A 16,519-nucleotide genomic window follows, 5' to 3' on the forward strand; every position below is an offset into this window, starting at 1 on the left:
GAAGAGAAGAGAAGAGAAGAGAAGAGAAGAGAAGAGAAGAGAAGAGAAGAGAAGAGAAGAGAAGAGAAGAGAAGAGAAGAGGAGGGAGAGGTGGAGAGAGGAGAGGAAGAAAAAGAAGAAGAAGAAGAAGAAGAAGAAGAAGAAGAAGAAGAAGAAGAAGAAGAAGAAGAAGAAGAAGAAGAAGAAAGCCTTAAGCTGTTGTATTTATAGCCACAGTATTTAGTGATTTCAAGGCCTTAGTACAGTCTTCAACTTCAAATGTCAACTTCTAGTTATTCTCTTTGTGGGACTTAATCTCCTTTATGGTGGCAATGTGTTCCATAACTCTCTGGAACCAAGATTGTCTTTGGTATTTATTGCTGGTCTAATGTATGTAAATCAGAGTTTTTAGATATGTCTTTAACCTTTTTCTTTTCTGAATTTGGAATGACCTCCATTGTGCTACAAATACAGAAAACTACATGTGACAATGAAAGTATTGAAAATGTACTTTTAAAATATTCTTATGTTCAGTTAACCAGTAAAATTACAGTTTTGAGAAATATCAGCTACTGTGTATTTTAAAGTTCATAGGAAAAGCCAGTATATGGACAGATCATTTATTCTTAGGTCATTGATTATAAAACACATTCTTTAAGTCCTAGGAGACAAATGTGTTCATGGTTCTATGAGGTAACAAAACATCAGTAAAGAATAATTACTCACTTCAGTAAAAAAAAAAAATAGATAACACTTTCTTTAATTACTCTATCAATTTGAATCCATTTTCCATTTATTTTCATAACTATTATAGTTTGTTCAACAGAACTATTGCATTTTCAATATAATTACAGGGAATAACTTTGTAATTTACCAAATAATTATTTAAAGACATATATTTAATTTATGCTATATTTATAATCAAAAGCATAAAGAAATCAAGTTAATGTTTATAAAAGCATTTTTATTATTATCTAAAGTGCCAAAATATGTTATGACAACTTTATCAGTTATTCAATATGTTTTTTTAAGCCAAGAAAGTAACAAAATCTGTGCTTATTTCCACTGGACTTCAATTATTCTCTTTCTGTAATATTTAGTAACTAGCGTATTAATTATATTTTATATATACTATAAGCATTTTGCTGAATATATAGTCAATAATATTCATAAAGAGTCTATCAATCATTTCTTTATAATACTTTATAGTCAGCAGATAATTTGCTCTTGCTGTATCTTTCCACAGTTAAATAAAAATAAACATTTCAGCTCTGTTGGTCTCTTTGTGGAGCTCCTGTCCCCTCTAGGTCTTTGTATCTCCCCCTTTTTCATAAGATTCCCTGCGCTCTACCGAAAGTTTGGCTATGAGTCTCAGCCTCTGTTTCAATATCCCTTGAGTCTTTCAGAGGCCATCTGTGGTAGGCTCCTGTCCTGTTCCCTGTTGTCCCCTGCTTCCGATGTCTATCTCCTTTGTTCTTCTGAATGAGGATTGAGCATCGTCCCTCGAGTCTTCCTTGTTGTTTAGCTTCTTTAGGACTATAGATTTTAGTATGTTTATCCTATATTACAAGGCTAATAACCACCTATGAGTGAGTATATACCATGTGTAAGACCATGTGTGTCTGACTCTTCCTAGGATACCTCACTCAAGATAATCTTTTCTAGTTCCCACCATTTGCCTGCAAATTTCATGATTTCCATGGGGACCCTTCAGAGACTAATACCCTAAACAAGATACCCCAACCAAGGACAATGCATGAAGAGGACCTAAAACTCAGACTCAGATGTAGCCCACAGACTCAGTATCCAAATGGGGTCCCTAGTAATGTGAACAGGGACTGTCTCTGACCTGAATTTAATGGCAGGCTCTCTGATCACCTCCCCCTGGGGGGGGGGGGCTTGCCAGACCACAGAGGAAGACAAGGCAACCAGTCCTGAGGAGACCTGATAGGATAAGGTCAAATAGAAGAGGAAGATGACCTCCCCTATCAATGGACTAGGGAAGGGGCACAGGGGGAGAAGAGAGAAGGAGAGTGGGGTTGGGAGGAGATGAGGGAGGGAGCCGCAGCCAGGATACAAATTGAATAAATGGTAATAAATGATAATAGTAAAATATATTAACATAAAAAATAAATAAACATTTTACAAACCAGGGTAAAATTCATTGCTTACAATACAAGAGTCCATGTTTTAAATGATGTTATAGTCTCCCATTCATTATAAAAGTTAAAGTGAAGGTGTCTTATTTTTTTATTCTTGATACTTTCAACACAAAAATACAACTTTCAACCTAGGGCAATGGAAATTCCCAGGAATCTATGAAGGTGACCCTAGCTAATACACCTAGAAATGGGAGGTTTGGAGGCTGAAATGGCCGTCTACTATAACCAGGCAAGGCTTCCCATGGATGGAATGGGACATCAAACCAGCCACTATACCTTCAACCTATAAGTTGTCCTGCCTGCAAGATATACAGGATTAAAGATAGAGCAGAATTAAGGGAATGGCCAACTGATGGTTGGTCCAGCTTGAGACTCATGCCATGAGAAGGAGCCTATCCCTGACACTGTTAATGATACTCCGCTATACTTGCAGACGGAAGCCTAGCATAATTGTCATCAGAGAGGCTTCACCCAGCAACTGATGCAAACAGCTGCAGAGATTCATAAGCAAACATTAGGTGGAGCTTAGGGAATCCTGAAGAAGAAGGGAAGGAAGAATTGTAGGAGCCGGGGTGGGGGGGTCAAGGACACCACAAGAAAACCTATAGAATCAAGTAACCTGGGTCCATAGGGTCCACAGAGTCTAAACCACCAACCAGGGAGCAGCATGGGATGGACCTAGGACCTCTGCACATATGTAACAGTTGTGTAGCTTCGTCTTTTATAGGACTCCTAACAGCAGGAGCAGAGGCTGTCTCTAACTCTGTTACCTGCCACTGGACTCCTTTCCTCTAGCTGAGCTACCTTGTCAGGCCTCAATGAGAGAGGATGGGCTTTGGTCCTACTGGGACTAGAGGTGCCAAGGGCAGGTTGGTACCCCTTGGGGGCTTCCCATTTTCTAAAGGGAAATGAAGGAGGAGTTGATTGGGGATGGGGAGATTGGGAAAAAGGACTGGGAGGAGAAAAAGGAGGGGAAACTGAATTTGGAATGTGAAGTAAATAAATAAATTAATTTTTGTTCATAAGGCTATACATAGAGATGATTCACATATTTTTTTTGTCAGTAGCTTCACTATCAGTTAATAACACTAGGTACCAGGAAATATGAAAATATGACAACATGGCCAGAGGAAAAATGTAAAAAGAGCATCTTCTGTCATTTTTTCCCCCATTGGCTTTCTAAAATGGTGGCATAAACTTTCTCGGCTCATCTCACAGTCTGGATGACACCTTAACTGTATTTTTCATCCTTTAATGTCAAGAGTATCCAGATGCACCCACCAAATGATTGTGGTTCTTCTCTCTTTTCTAGAGTAGCAGTAATCATGAAAATGAGCCCTGGGCTCTGTATAAGAAAGGAATGCACTTGTATTTCTCCTGGCTCAACATAGCTATCTCTCCTATCAAAGGGGATAGGCGGTCATGCTGCAGTCAAATATGAATGACAACAACCTGGGGACACAGATTTAGGTTACCCCAAATTCCATTTTCCAACTAAAAAAATAGTTTTATGAAGTTTATTATATTAACAGAACAAAGAAAATCATAAATCACGACAGTCTTCCAGTCCATTGGTGGAAGCGTGTACTTCTTATGCTAGTGTAATAATCGCTATGAAGATGAACCCTGGGCTCTGTACAATCAAGGACCGCACCCGTGCTTCCCCTTACTCAACATAAAAATACAGTTCTCCCCTCAAAGGGGATAAGAACTCTATGCTTTGCTGTACCCTGATTCTGACCAGTTACTCATCATGAGCTCACTAGTGCTTAGGGGCCCGTCCTCAGATGAACAAAACTGAAATTCACATAGGATTGCCAAAAAGACCTTTGCTTCTTTAGCAAAAACCAATAAGCTCTTCAAATATTTAGAAAGCAAAGTTGATTAAGGTAGAATCCTCGCTGCCGTTTACAAGGGAAAAAGTGTACTAATTAAAATTATTTTCGGTTGTTGATACATAGCTAATTGCATTTGTTTTTCATTTTCCGTTTTGCCTCCCTAGGTTTAGGCTTCAGTATTGCCGGAGGGGTGGGGAACCAGCACATTCCTGGAGACAACAGCATTTATGTAACAAAAATTATAGATGGTGGAGCTGCACAGAAAGATGGAAGGCTGCAAGTAGGGGACAGACTACTAATGGTGAGTGTGACCCAAGCAAAATGGTGCACAAATTTACATGCTTCTTTGTCTCACTGCGTGAGTGTCCTAGCTTGGAAAGATGTAACAAAATACCTAGACTAGATGGTTTAAACAGCAGACACTTATTTTCTCAGAATTCTAAAGAGTCTTACTTCATTTCTACTAGGGCATTCCTCCAAGTTTACAGATAACCACCACCTGATTACATCTCACGGCCCTTGCAATGTGCTCTTGCTGACAAAGTTTGATTTTTGATTTTTTTTCTTCTTGGCTAGCAATCTTAGCAGATTTGTGTCTTGCCTTTAACTCATTTAACTTTCATTACATACCTGTGCAGCCACGGAGATTAGCAAGCACCTGGACTGTAGAAAGGAAAAAAAAAATGAGCTTCATAGAATGAATGGGAAAGCCCTAGTGTTGGGAAAACATGCTTTGGCATTTGGCCAGCATCTGAAAGAAAAGGAGATATAAAGATGGGAAAGAAAAAGCAGGCAGACTTAGCAACGCAGCATGGTGAAGTCTCCATGAGCTGCTATACCCTGGGACAGGCTTTTGGGAAAGAGAAATATAGTTTCTTATTAAGAAGATAATTATTCTTCCCATTTACTTAGCATGTTCCCAAATGAATCTGTTTTCATGAGCAATGATCTCCTGAGCAGGTGATTGACAGACACAGCAGGATAACTGCTTAAGACAGGAGACAATATGCAAAGTTTGACTCTCTGGAGTATATCAGAATGTCAGTTCTCTACCCAAGGGCTGGACATCTTGACCAAGAGAAAATATCCTTCCTTTAATGGGCCTCAGCAAAGCCCTGAAACCTCCAACTTTTCACATGAAAATGTATATCCTCAGGGAGTGATTGTGATGCTCTTCTTCTGCCTAGAGTTACCAGGGAAACCCAGAAATGGAGTCAAAAGGCTTACTATGAAGGAAGAGTTTATTCAAAGTTACAAGGACTCCAAGATCTGATAATGCCTGTCTAGCTACATAAGATGAATTATATCCCCAAGGAGCCATTATCTCCTCTTTCTTTATGAAAAGTTTTAGAGGAAGAGTGGGCTTTACAATTCAACAGAAAGATCATTTCATGATATATGGAAGTTTAGGAGATTAAGCATCAAAGTTTTCTATTAGCTATTCTTACTTCTCTAGGCCCTGGAGAGTTTCTGTTTAATCCCCATGGTCCAGCTCATGTTTGTGAATAGCCTTTGTGCTGAACTCATCTCTCTACGAGGTATATATTAAGTTTCATAAACATCTCATACTTCTTTATAGGGTAACATGTATTTCCCATGACAGAACAATTTCAAATAAGCAAAAGAAAACAGGTCTAGTGACGCTTACTAATTTATCCATGATCCTAGTGTTAAAGATGAAGAGAAGTGGCTTTCCAGTTGATTCAATCTGGCTGTCAATGCATGTTTATCACCTCAAGTGACAAAGATTCCTGTGCATAGGTTGGCATTCATTTTGTTGAATCTGTCAATCAATTCTGTCTCTCTTTCCTTTGCTTATGATTTATTTAGTAGTTTAACAAGTACGTCATCCACCTGCCATTTCCCAAATGGTAGCTACTCTTTTTTAATTTTTAATATTTTTGTTATTATTATTATTTTGTTCATTTCTTTTGCTGTTTATATTTAGTTCGACCCTAGGTCTCTGGTTCCTGGCCCTGCAGGTAGTGCCAAGCATCAGCTCCCTCACCACATGGCTCTCAAGCTGGACCAATCATTGCTTGGCCACTCCCACAAGCTCTGCACCACCTTCACTTCAGCGCATCTTGCAGGCAGGACAAATTGTAGTTGAAGGTTTTGCAGCTGGATTGGTGGCCGAATTCCTCCACTGGAAGCCTTGCCTGGTTATGGAAGATCATCACTTCAGGCTCTGTGGGGTAGCTACTCTTTAGGAAGGACCTCTACTATGAGAAAATATCCTATCAAATTGCACAGTCCAAAAAAAAAGAGAGAGAGAGAGAAAGAAAAAAAACACACCAATAAGACTTTCAGTCAATCTTGTTACCCAGAGTTTCCAAATTCTTTACCAACAAAAGTCATCACTATTTTTATTATCAAAAAGCTGTGAAACTGTTGTTTCTTTGTATGCTTTCCATATAAAAACTGATCTTTGTAATGTTGCATTTTCAAACTAGAAAAAATTATTTTAGGGACTTAAGATATTAATAACTAGGTTGTTTCCAGATTCTGGCTATTACAAATAAAGCTGCTATGAACATAGTTGAGCAAATGTCCTAGATGCCCCTCAACGGAAGAATAGGTACAGAAATTGTTGTACAGCTACACAATGGAATACTACTCAGCTATTAAAAACAAAGAAATCATGAAATTTTCAGGCAAATGGATGGAACTAGAAGAGATCATCCTGAGTGAGGTAACCCAGAAAGAGAAAAACAGGCATGGCATACATTCACTAATAAGCAGATATTAGCCGTGTAATATAGGACAGCCATCTATAGACCTAAAGAAGCTAAACACTTAGGAAGGATGCTTAAATCTCATTCAGAATGGCAAACAGGATAAACACCAGAAGTGGTGGAAGAGAGGAAACAGAATGGGAGCCTACTATGGAGATGCTCTAAAAGAATTCACCCAACAGGAGAACAAAGAAGATTCTGACTTTGGGCCAAACTTTGGGCAGAGTGCAGGGAGTCTTATGGAGGAAGAAAGGAGTGGTATTGGAGGGACATGGAGGGGGCAGGAGCCTTACAAGGAGACCAACAAAACTAAAAGATGTGAGCCCAGGAGGTCCTGCAGAGACTGATATAGCAACGGAGGTCCATGCATGAAGAGGACCTAGACCCCCTGCTCAGATGTGGCTAGTTGGCATCTCAGTCTCCATGTGAATCTGAGTGAGGGGAGCAGGGGTTGCCTCTATCATGAACTCAGTTGACTGAGTGGGACTGGGGGAGTTGAGGGAGGGGACTTCAATCTAGATATATAATGAATAAATTGTGAAGAAAAAAAAAGAAAAAACAAAAGAGATATGAATAACTTTTGTCTATACCAAACTTTAATTACTTGACATGATGACATGATAATAAAGTATGAAACCATCTTCAACATGCTGCCACATTGAAAATAAAGAGTAAACTTTCATTTTCAAGTACGGCTGCCTTAGGACAGGTGTCGTCTTTGGCATACTGAGCGTTTAGATGTAGCTTTCCCAGAATTCTTTTACCTGATGCTATTGGGAAGTCATCCTAGATCTGTCTGCTGATTTCTTGAAGCTGGGCCTAAATCTGTAGACACATTTTCATGTTCTAAGAAAAAAGATGCCTACATCCATATAATTCTACTAATGAATTTTTCTGATGCCATGGTATTTTTCCATGATAATTTTTATATTCATTGTAAAGATGATAATTTCAAAAAATCACTGTTCTAATAATGTGTTAAGGAATGAATTTTTTAAATAAACCTTCAACAATAATAGTTCTCTTCTATCCTAAATAAGGAAAACCATAATTAGTACTTCCAAGGCAACTGGCAAGTGCAATCTGGGAATAAAAGAAAATGGTTCACCTTAAAATATTCTGAAAGAAAAAAAAAAACTGACCCTGAGATTAAAATAAATAAACAAACAAACAAATAAAGACAATGAGTGAAGCTACCCTGAACACCAATTATCTCACTTCAGCCCCCAAGCTCTCTGTTTCTGCTCTCCTGCTACTCCATTTAACCCCAATTTCATAGTGTCTATTTTTCATGCTCTTTCTCTCTTCTCCCCCAAAGGAAGTGCACATGATTTAGACTCTGTGACTTACCAGCTGCAGCACACTGCGTATTTTTCTCTAAATAATCCATTCTTTCTGAAGCAGTTTACCCCACTTCCTTCATTTGGTCCGTAGGAAAATGTCCCCAATGTGTGATTCACTCAGAGTGCTTTAAGTACACTGGCCCCAAAATGAAACTCTGCATTGAGCTATGGCTTAACAGAAGAGCTTGCTTAGCAAAATCCTGAGAATGGCAACAAATAAAAATTAGTTTATATTAAACTATTAATTTTATTAGGCTTTTGTGGCTGTATACCCACAATTCTAGAAATCTCTAATCACCCTCCACCAAGTGAGACTACAGCTTTGAGAAAGCAGACATACTCTTAATAATACCCCCTTTGGCTCATGTTGGGCATCTCCTGATTCATACCATATAGAGTATACATTTCCTTGTAAGGAAGTTCTTATGTTTTAAAATTTAAATATGAAATGTCATCTCTATCTGGAACCTCCGAATATCACAGAAATCAGCTGTGTGAGGTGGCATTTCACTACTGATGAGACCCTTCTAAGAGTGGAAAGCATAATACTTCCCAACAGATACCTACTGGATTCTAACCACCATTACAAATTTGTTCTCGTGATGTTAAAAATTATTTTCTATAATTTTCTCCCTTTGTTCATATTCCTGCCCCTTAGAAATGGCAATGACTACTTCCATATATACATATATATGGAAATATATAGATATATAGATAAAAGTTTATATTGTATTGCAGTACAATACATCCCTGCCCATCTTTTAAGATGTTTGACACATTCCTCTCTCATTTCTGAAGTATTATTCATTTATTTGTTATAAATAAATTTCACTTAAAACAACTTTGGGTTCCTTAATATCTTATTCTTCACTTTTAAAGACATAGGCAGCTTTATACAACCTGAGCTTTGCACAAATTATGCTGTAAGGAAGAATTATGCTGTCCCCTTTGCCATAAGCTTCTAGTGTCTGAAATAAGGATGTATGGTTAGCTAGTCTTATGTTTCCTGGACACCCAAATATTTGGTGTATATTGTGTTTCTTTATGTAATGTTTTAATATCTTTTGCTTCATGGCACTAAATAACTACCAGAGACAGAAAATGTTTGTGAGTTATACTGGTAACTTAATGTTGAAGTCTAAGCAAATAGATTATTACTTGGTCTTGAATTTCTTGAAACAGATGGTCAAAAGTTGGCAACACTGAAGTTTCTTTTTTTTTTCAATCTTTCATGTAATTCCACACACTGTTTCTTCTTAAACCTTAGCAAGATGCTCCTCAGAGCCAAATAAATTATAAAAATGTAATCTTTTTACCTTTTCTTCATAATACCAGAGACTTTAAATCTGGTATCATTTGTCATTTTTGGAGCAGTAACATTAGTTGTTGGTTGTCAAGCCCTTGTCATGTTATAATTTAAGGTTTAAAATCTTACACTTTCCCCCCTATAACCTCTGCTTGACATTTAAAGAAAAAATGTCAGTGAGAGAATTTATACACTTCTGCAGAAAATGAATTCATCTCTCTTTTCCTTAAAAGGGAAGTAGTAAAAGGAGAAAGGAATGACAAAGGCATTGGAACCAAGTGGAAAAACACTGGAACCGGCCTTTGAAGAACTATATATTAGTCATAGTCAGACCCACTAATTCTTCCAAGTCACTTTAGGCAGGCCAGGTGCACCCATATTCATTTGTTTTGATCTCTATAGCATAGTACCACTGCGCTGGATTAGCATTTCTCAGTATGTTTTTAAATATTACTCATGTCCCCATCTTATTTTATTTTATTTTTCAATAGTATTTCTTTTTTTATTTTTTATTAATTACAGTTTGTTCACTTTGTATCCCCCCTGTAGCTCCCTCCCCCCCTTCCCAAGCCCACCCTCTTCCTCCTTCTTCACCCATGTCCCTCCCCAAGTCCACTGATAGGGGAGGTCCTCCTCTCCTTCCTTCTGATCCTAGTCTATCAGGTCTCATCAGGAGTGGCTGCACTGTCTTCCTCCGTGGCCTAGTAAGGCTTCTCCCCCCTCAGGGGGAGGTGATCAGAGAGCAGGCCAATCAGTTCATGTCAGAGTCAGCCCCTCTTCCCATTACTGTGTAACCCACTTGTACACTGAGCTGCCATGGGCTACATCTGTGCAGGGGTTCTAGGTTATCTCCATGAATGATCCTTGGTTGGAGTATCAGTCTCAGAAAAGACCCCTGTGCCCAGATTTTTTTGTTTTGTTGCTCTACTTGTGAGCTCCTGTCCTCTCCAGGTCTTACTATCTCCCACTTCTTTCACAAGATTCCCTGCACTCCCCCCAAAGTCTGGCTATAAGTCGCAGCATCTGCTTTGATTCCCTGCAGGGTAGAGCCTTTCAGAGGTCCTCTGTGGTAGGTTCCTGTCTTGTTCCCTGTTTTCTCCCTCTTGTGATTTCCATCCTCTTTGCCTTTCTGAATGGGGATTGAGCAACTTAGCCAGAGTCCTCCCTCTCAATTAGTTTCTTTAGGTGTACAGATTTTAGTATGATTATCCTATATTATATATCTAATATCCACTTATGAGTGAGTATACCTCTGTGTCTTTCTGCTTCTGAGATACCTCACTCAGGATGATCTTTTCCAGTCCCCCATGTTATTTTAAAGGACTCTAAAATCATAAAAGGTTGGGAAATTCTGAAACTTGTATGTAACCCTATTGAGACTCCTCAATGAACATAAATAAAATTCATATTAAAACAGAATAAATGAACATATAAAATTATATTATGAACATATATCAACTTATAAAAGAGCATATTAATGATCTGTGAAGTAGTCTACTCAAGAAATGTTTTTATACTAGCTCTGTAATTTTCAACCTTATTAATCATGGAATACTTTTGTTAAAATGATACTTATAAAACACAACTAGAATTCAGTGGAGCATGCTCTGAGATGTGTAAAAGGGTCTTAGTTTTATTCCTAAGCTAAGGATGTGGGAAAGACATCAAATGGGTTTGGAGAACAGGAAAAAAAAAAACTGCTGTTTTTCTGAATGGATATTGAGGATTTACATTGGTTAACTTTTGGTAGCTTTATAAAACTGCCTGGTTTTCTTTAAACATCAGTAACAATTGGTATTGTATTGAGGATAATGCAAATGTGTGGAAATTTTCTGAGTAAGAAACAGGTCATCCACTGATGGTGGAAACCCACCTTAGATAAACACTGGGAGCTGCAGTGTCATCCTTCCTCCAGGACAGACTTCCACAATTCAAACTGTGCAAGGAGAAACTCCTGTACTCCTCACACCTGCCCTTACAAGACACTTACTGCACTATTCTCAGTTGCAGTTCAGAGAATTAACTATTGATTTGTTTCCTTATTTGTTTTGTGGTGATAAAAATTGAATACGGGCCTTTGTGTGTAGAAGGCAAGCATGGCACAACTTAGCCACATGCCCGAACCCAAAATTATTTTAATAGCTCGCCCCACTGGCATGGATGAGAGGCACAAAAGTTGCCTCTCCTACATGCCAGGATCTTCAGATATGCATATGCACATTTTAACTACAGCCTCTGTGGCCGTGATAAATCCAGGACCTAAAACAAGTTAGGGAGCAAGGATTTACTTCATCTTGCATCTCTCAGTGTCACACTCCATCATCCCGCACAGTCGTCAAGCATGGTACGAGCATGGAGGGAGGAAGAGAAGAAAAGGCCGTGGAGGAATGCTGCCTACTAGCTAGTCCTGGTAGCTTTTCTATATCTGCTTTATTATATCATCCAGGACCACAGGCCCAAGGTCAACCCCATCCCCAAAGCGCTGGGCCCTCAGACATTAATCATGAATCATGAAAATGCCCCTGTAGACGTCCCCACAGGCCAATCTAGCAGAGGTATTTTCTCAATTGAGGTTTCCTCTTAGCAAATGACTCTAGTTTGTATCAAGTTAAAAAAAATAATAAGGTCATTATGTTAATATATTCTGCACAAGAAATAAACATAAATGTGATCAATATTAATGGAATTTCTTCCTTTACCTCATGAATTGCCATGGGCTTTACATTGCCCTGTCCATTTGATGACCAGTGCTATGGAGGAAGCTTCAGTCAATCAAAATACCTTTCTCATATTCTGTTCTTTCTTTCTATGAAAGGAAAGATTAAGAAATGTATGAATGATTAATGGGGGAAGAAATTCATCAGCTGGAGCTTTGATTGTGCCTTCTAAGCTGAGGTGACCCAGGGTTCCCTTTCTGTCTGAGGTTTTCCTCCTTATATTCTACCTGGCACAAACTGAGCATCCAAATAAGTGTGTATAGTTGCTTGGGTGACCTTCAAGCCACTTCTTTACCTCTCTCATTAACACAAACATAAAGCAAAAACTCAGAGCTGTCCCACTCTTTCAATAAAGTCAAGACTTTTGATCCCTTTGGACATGGCATAATCATTATTTTATAGCATATTTAACTCATTTCAACCCTCATTAAGTGCCAGATACTTAAAATGCTTTATATGGAAGAATGCAAAAAGAAAAAAAGAATATGAATTTGTCATTCCCCTTGAAAAGATTAAGAGCAGATAAAAGAGAGACTAGGAACTGCAGGAGTAAGCATGAACATGGTAGGGGTGACAGCAGCCCCCACCAGGAAGAAGCTGTTTCTAGCCTCATGCTCAGCAGCAGCTCAATGTCTGACTATGATTATTTGTTTTTTATCTGCATAGCATTTCTTTAATGCAGGGTTTCTGCAAGTTCATGGTATTATTTCTTTATCATAAACACAAAGCACCAAATAAACACAAGCATTATCTTCATTTGACACACAGAATTCCTAGTAAATGTATTAGGTGACTCAAAATCATAAAACTAAAAACTGAAACCAATTTGATTGCTTTCAAAGTCACCAGAGAAACATTTAAGCTTTGACCCATTTATAAGTGTTTTTAATCATGAATCATTTCAATAAAGTAATAACATACAAAACACAACTAAATTTGAGGAAGGCCTCCATTCCTGAAAACACTCAGGTTTAACCACGTTAAACACATAGTCAGTGTTTCTAATCAATTTAAATAGTACATAAGACACAGTCCTCTTTGTCATTCAGTTTCATATCACTCCTGAGATTGCCTTATGTTGTGTTGTGACTTTAGAATTCATGGGAAGGACCAAAGACTTAGACTCAATTCAAATTTAGGTTAAATGAATTTATTCTTACTGGTAGCAGCAAGACAGCAACCTGAGAGCCAAACAGCATGCACTACAGGGTCTCCCTACCTAGTTTCCATTCTTCTTTGTTTAGGTTGTTTTTGTTTTTGTTTTGCCAAACTAAAGTTAATCTTATTATAAAAATACAGATGCATATATACTATTGAAAGCATTACAACTGAGAAAATACTGATTATCCAAAAATAACCATATCCACATACTTCTTATTTATTAAGATGTATTATTTCAGAAGAAATATTTTATCTCAATACTTTATTTCAATATACTGTAGAGGTTTTTTTTCATTAGATTATATATTTTTATTTTCTTGTCATTGAAGTTAATGCATTGGATTGATCTTCTTAATTTATAACCAACTACTTTTGTCTCCTTTTTAAGAGCTAACTGTAGAGTTTAGGATTTTTTTCTCCAGTGTTTCTCACTCACACTCTTTTGGGTACTGTCTTTCTTGGTAACCCTGTGTCCATAATCATCATGCCTATCTTCTTCCCTGGACGTGAATAGTCTTGCATGAAAATTAAATGTCAGGTATTCATTCAGTCTACACAGCAGAATCCTGCTCGTTACTGCTTCTCCACCCCCCTGCACCCACGTTTACACCGTGATGTAGATGCTCACTCACACTGATCTGATTTTCTACAAAACTGTCCGGGTTCCCTTCCCAGAGGCTCCCAGCACCTCCTTTATCAGCTGCTTTGCCACCCTGATATGACGCTGCAGTTCCATGCCATCTCATCTGTGGAGAGAATGAGTCATCTTACCTCCAGCTTCTTGTTCTTGGCCTCAGTCCTCTGCAGTGTTGCAAGTATGAGAAGACGCTGCACATACGCCTCCTCCTCGGAGTGCTTCCCACAGACAACATCTTACTCAATCATACGCCACCTCTTCCCCTGAAACCAGGCCAGTTGGTCAGCGTTCACCATGAGAGTCAAATACTTGATGCAGAATTAAAAGAAAAAGTCAAAAGACCATGGAAAACGCCAGGAACAGCTAACTAATCAGTGTAATGCCTCTTCTGAATGCAATCATCTGCAGCGGTAGGCCCTTTATGTTGAGAGCTCATAGTATAATACACACACATACTTAACCCAAACAAACCCAATTTGTGAAAAACAATTTTGAAGACTTCAGCACAAAAGAACACTTTTTGGTCCAAATCTTGTACTACTCTGATTTTTTTTTAAAGGCCACACAGAAGCTTCATCAGAAGAACCCTAATTAAACTCATGAGTTCACAGATGTTTACAGAAAGATGATCAGCATGAAAACTCTGCCAAGAAATCCTGTTTCCTGGGAAGTGAGGTGGATGATGAGAATACAGAGTACCAAGGTTAAGAACCAACATTAAGGCCATTATATACTTTAAAACACTTTGAAGACACTGACTATTGCTGTTCCTATTCTACAGATTACAAAACTGAAGGTTAGAAGGCTGAATGGGTTTTCCAAAGTAACAGAGCTGGGAACCATCAAGACAAAAAGCTCAAATCTCAGTCCATGTGAAAGGAAGCTCAGGTCTCTCTCTCTCTCTCTCTCTCTCTCTCTCTCTCTCTGTGTGTGTGTGTGTGTGTGTGTGTGTGTGTGTGTGTTATTCATGTGTGTCTGTTGAGGCATGCTCATGCAGTGTCATGATATGTGGACAGAAGACAACCCTCAGGTATTGGTCCCTGTCTTTTTTTTTTTTTTAACAATATTTAAAACAGACTCTTTTTGCCATTGTGTAAGCCACTCTAACTGGTTCCCACACTTCTGAAGATTCTCTTGTGTCTGTCCCCCATCTGCCTCTAGTGCATTCTGGGATTCCAGAGGCTTGAGCTTCTGTGTCTAGTTTTACCTGAGTTCTAGATCCGTACTTGCAGCATGCCTTTTTACCCGCGAGCCATCTGCCCAGCCTCAAATGCATGTGCTCTTACTTAATCACTCGGTCTCTTGCCAATACGAAAAAGTATCTGCTCCACGACTTGTCATGTCAGTACTTCAATTCTTCTGCCACCAAATAAAGAACAACCAAGCTGCCACTATCTTAAACTAACGCTTAGCAACCGATACGCTCTCTTTCCATTCATCTGCCTATGTCTACCTTTGACTTAAATTCCCATTCTTGTCTAAATATTTTCTTGGTTGTATATGAAGTCTGTCCTTGAAATCTCTAATATCTTTAATTGGGATTTAATATCGTCAATGTTTAACATATGGCGTTGGCCATATCTTTCTTTCACTGATAATCTAACAAGCTGTATGACTGATGCACCTGGGGAGATAGATAATGAGTCAAAATGGAACCTTGGTGTCACCTGCAATCTGATCCAGTTACTTCACAACCCATGAGGTCTCCTTCCATGCCCTTGTCATTTTTGTAACTTCAAAATCTGTCCCTGTTTTGTTTTTACAATGTAGATGTTTCTAGTGCCATGATCACAACACTCAGAGATACCTAGCTTAGGCAGACAGATTTTTAGAGAAAACATCCATGTCTATCCATATATTCTACTGCTGAGCACAATCACTTAATTTAGTCACAAGTTCTTACAATAAATGAATCATCAAAACTAAGATTTCCAATGGATGGCGAGATGTATTAAAGTTCCTTCCATTTGTATATATACCTTTGATTTTGTTCCATTGTGTTAGAGTGACGGAGCATAGGGTCATCACTGATCACAGTAAAAGTGTAGTCATTTTTCCAGCTTTTGTAATACTTGGTCACATATGTGTTAAGGAGAAACAGAAAGGCAAGCTTCAGAAAGGAACTTACTAAAATTACCCTTCAGAAAATGAGCTTTAACAGGAGAGAGAATGCCTTCAAACACAGAAACCATTGCTGGGACTTGAGTGGGAGAACATAAGAAAAGAGAGTAAATAAAAGAAATATAGTAAATAAAATAGAGGTGGCATGATGGGCCATGAAGGGCATCACAGACATTGTAAAAACATTAATAAGAAAATTAGCTTGAAGTAAAAGTGTAAACAAGATATCTGCTCTGAGCAGCCTATCAAAGGGACCTGAAGTGGGAGAGGAAGAAAGAGAAAAATATAAAAACATATGAGAGAACCCCTACTTTTATATTTTTGCCCATTGAGTAAGGAGCCTGGCTATAGCTTCAAGCTGGTTTCAAGGCAGACACTAGAGCTCTTTGTTCAAGAGACAGGGATAACTTTGTTTACAAATTCCCATTCTGTGGATGGGAGCTATGGATCAGAGCAGCAGGTGAGGTATGACCTGGGTTCTTTTCAGGCTGCACACCGGGTCTTAAAGTTACGGGCCCAG

General features: G+C 38.5%; 1 protein-coding gene across 15 annotated transcripts in view; it reads left to right on the top strand.

Moving 5' to 3' along the window:
- Dlg2 (discs large MAGUK scaffold protein 2) overlaps nucleotides 1-16,519 on the top strand; it is a 1,446,492-nt gene that overhangs the window by 1,048,375 nt on the left and 381,598 nt on the right. For all 15 annotated transcript variants that reach the window (XM_055623355.1, XM_055623352.1, XM_055623367.1 and 12 more), the window contains one exon: nucleotides 4,144-4,280. In XM_055623355.1, coding sequence (XP_055479330.1) covers nucleotides 4,144-4,280 — 137 coding nt within the window. The remainder of the gene's footprint in view (nucleotides 1-4,143; nucleotides 4,281-16,519) is intronic.

Source organism: Psammomys obesus, unplaced genomic scaffold, assembly GCF_907164565.1.
Source record: "Psammomys obesus unplaced genomic scaffold, mPsaObe1.curated_primary_1811, whole genome shotgun sequence".
Taxonomy (NCBI): Eukaryota; Metazoa; Chordata; class Mammalia; order Rodentia; family Muridae; genus Psammomys; species Psammomys obesus.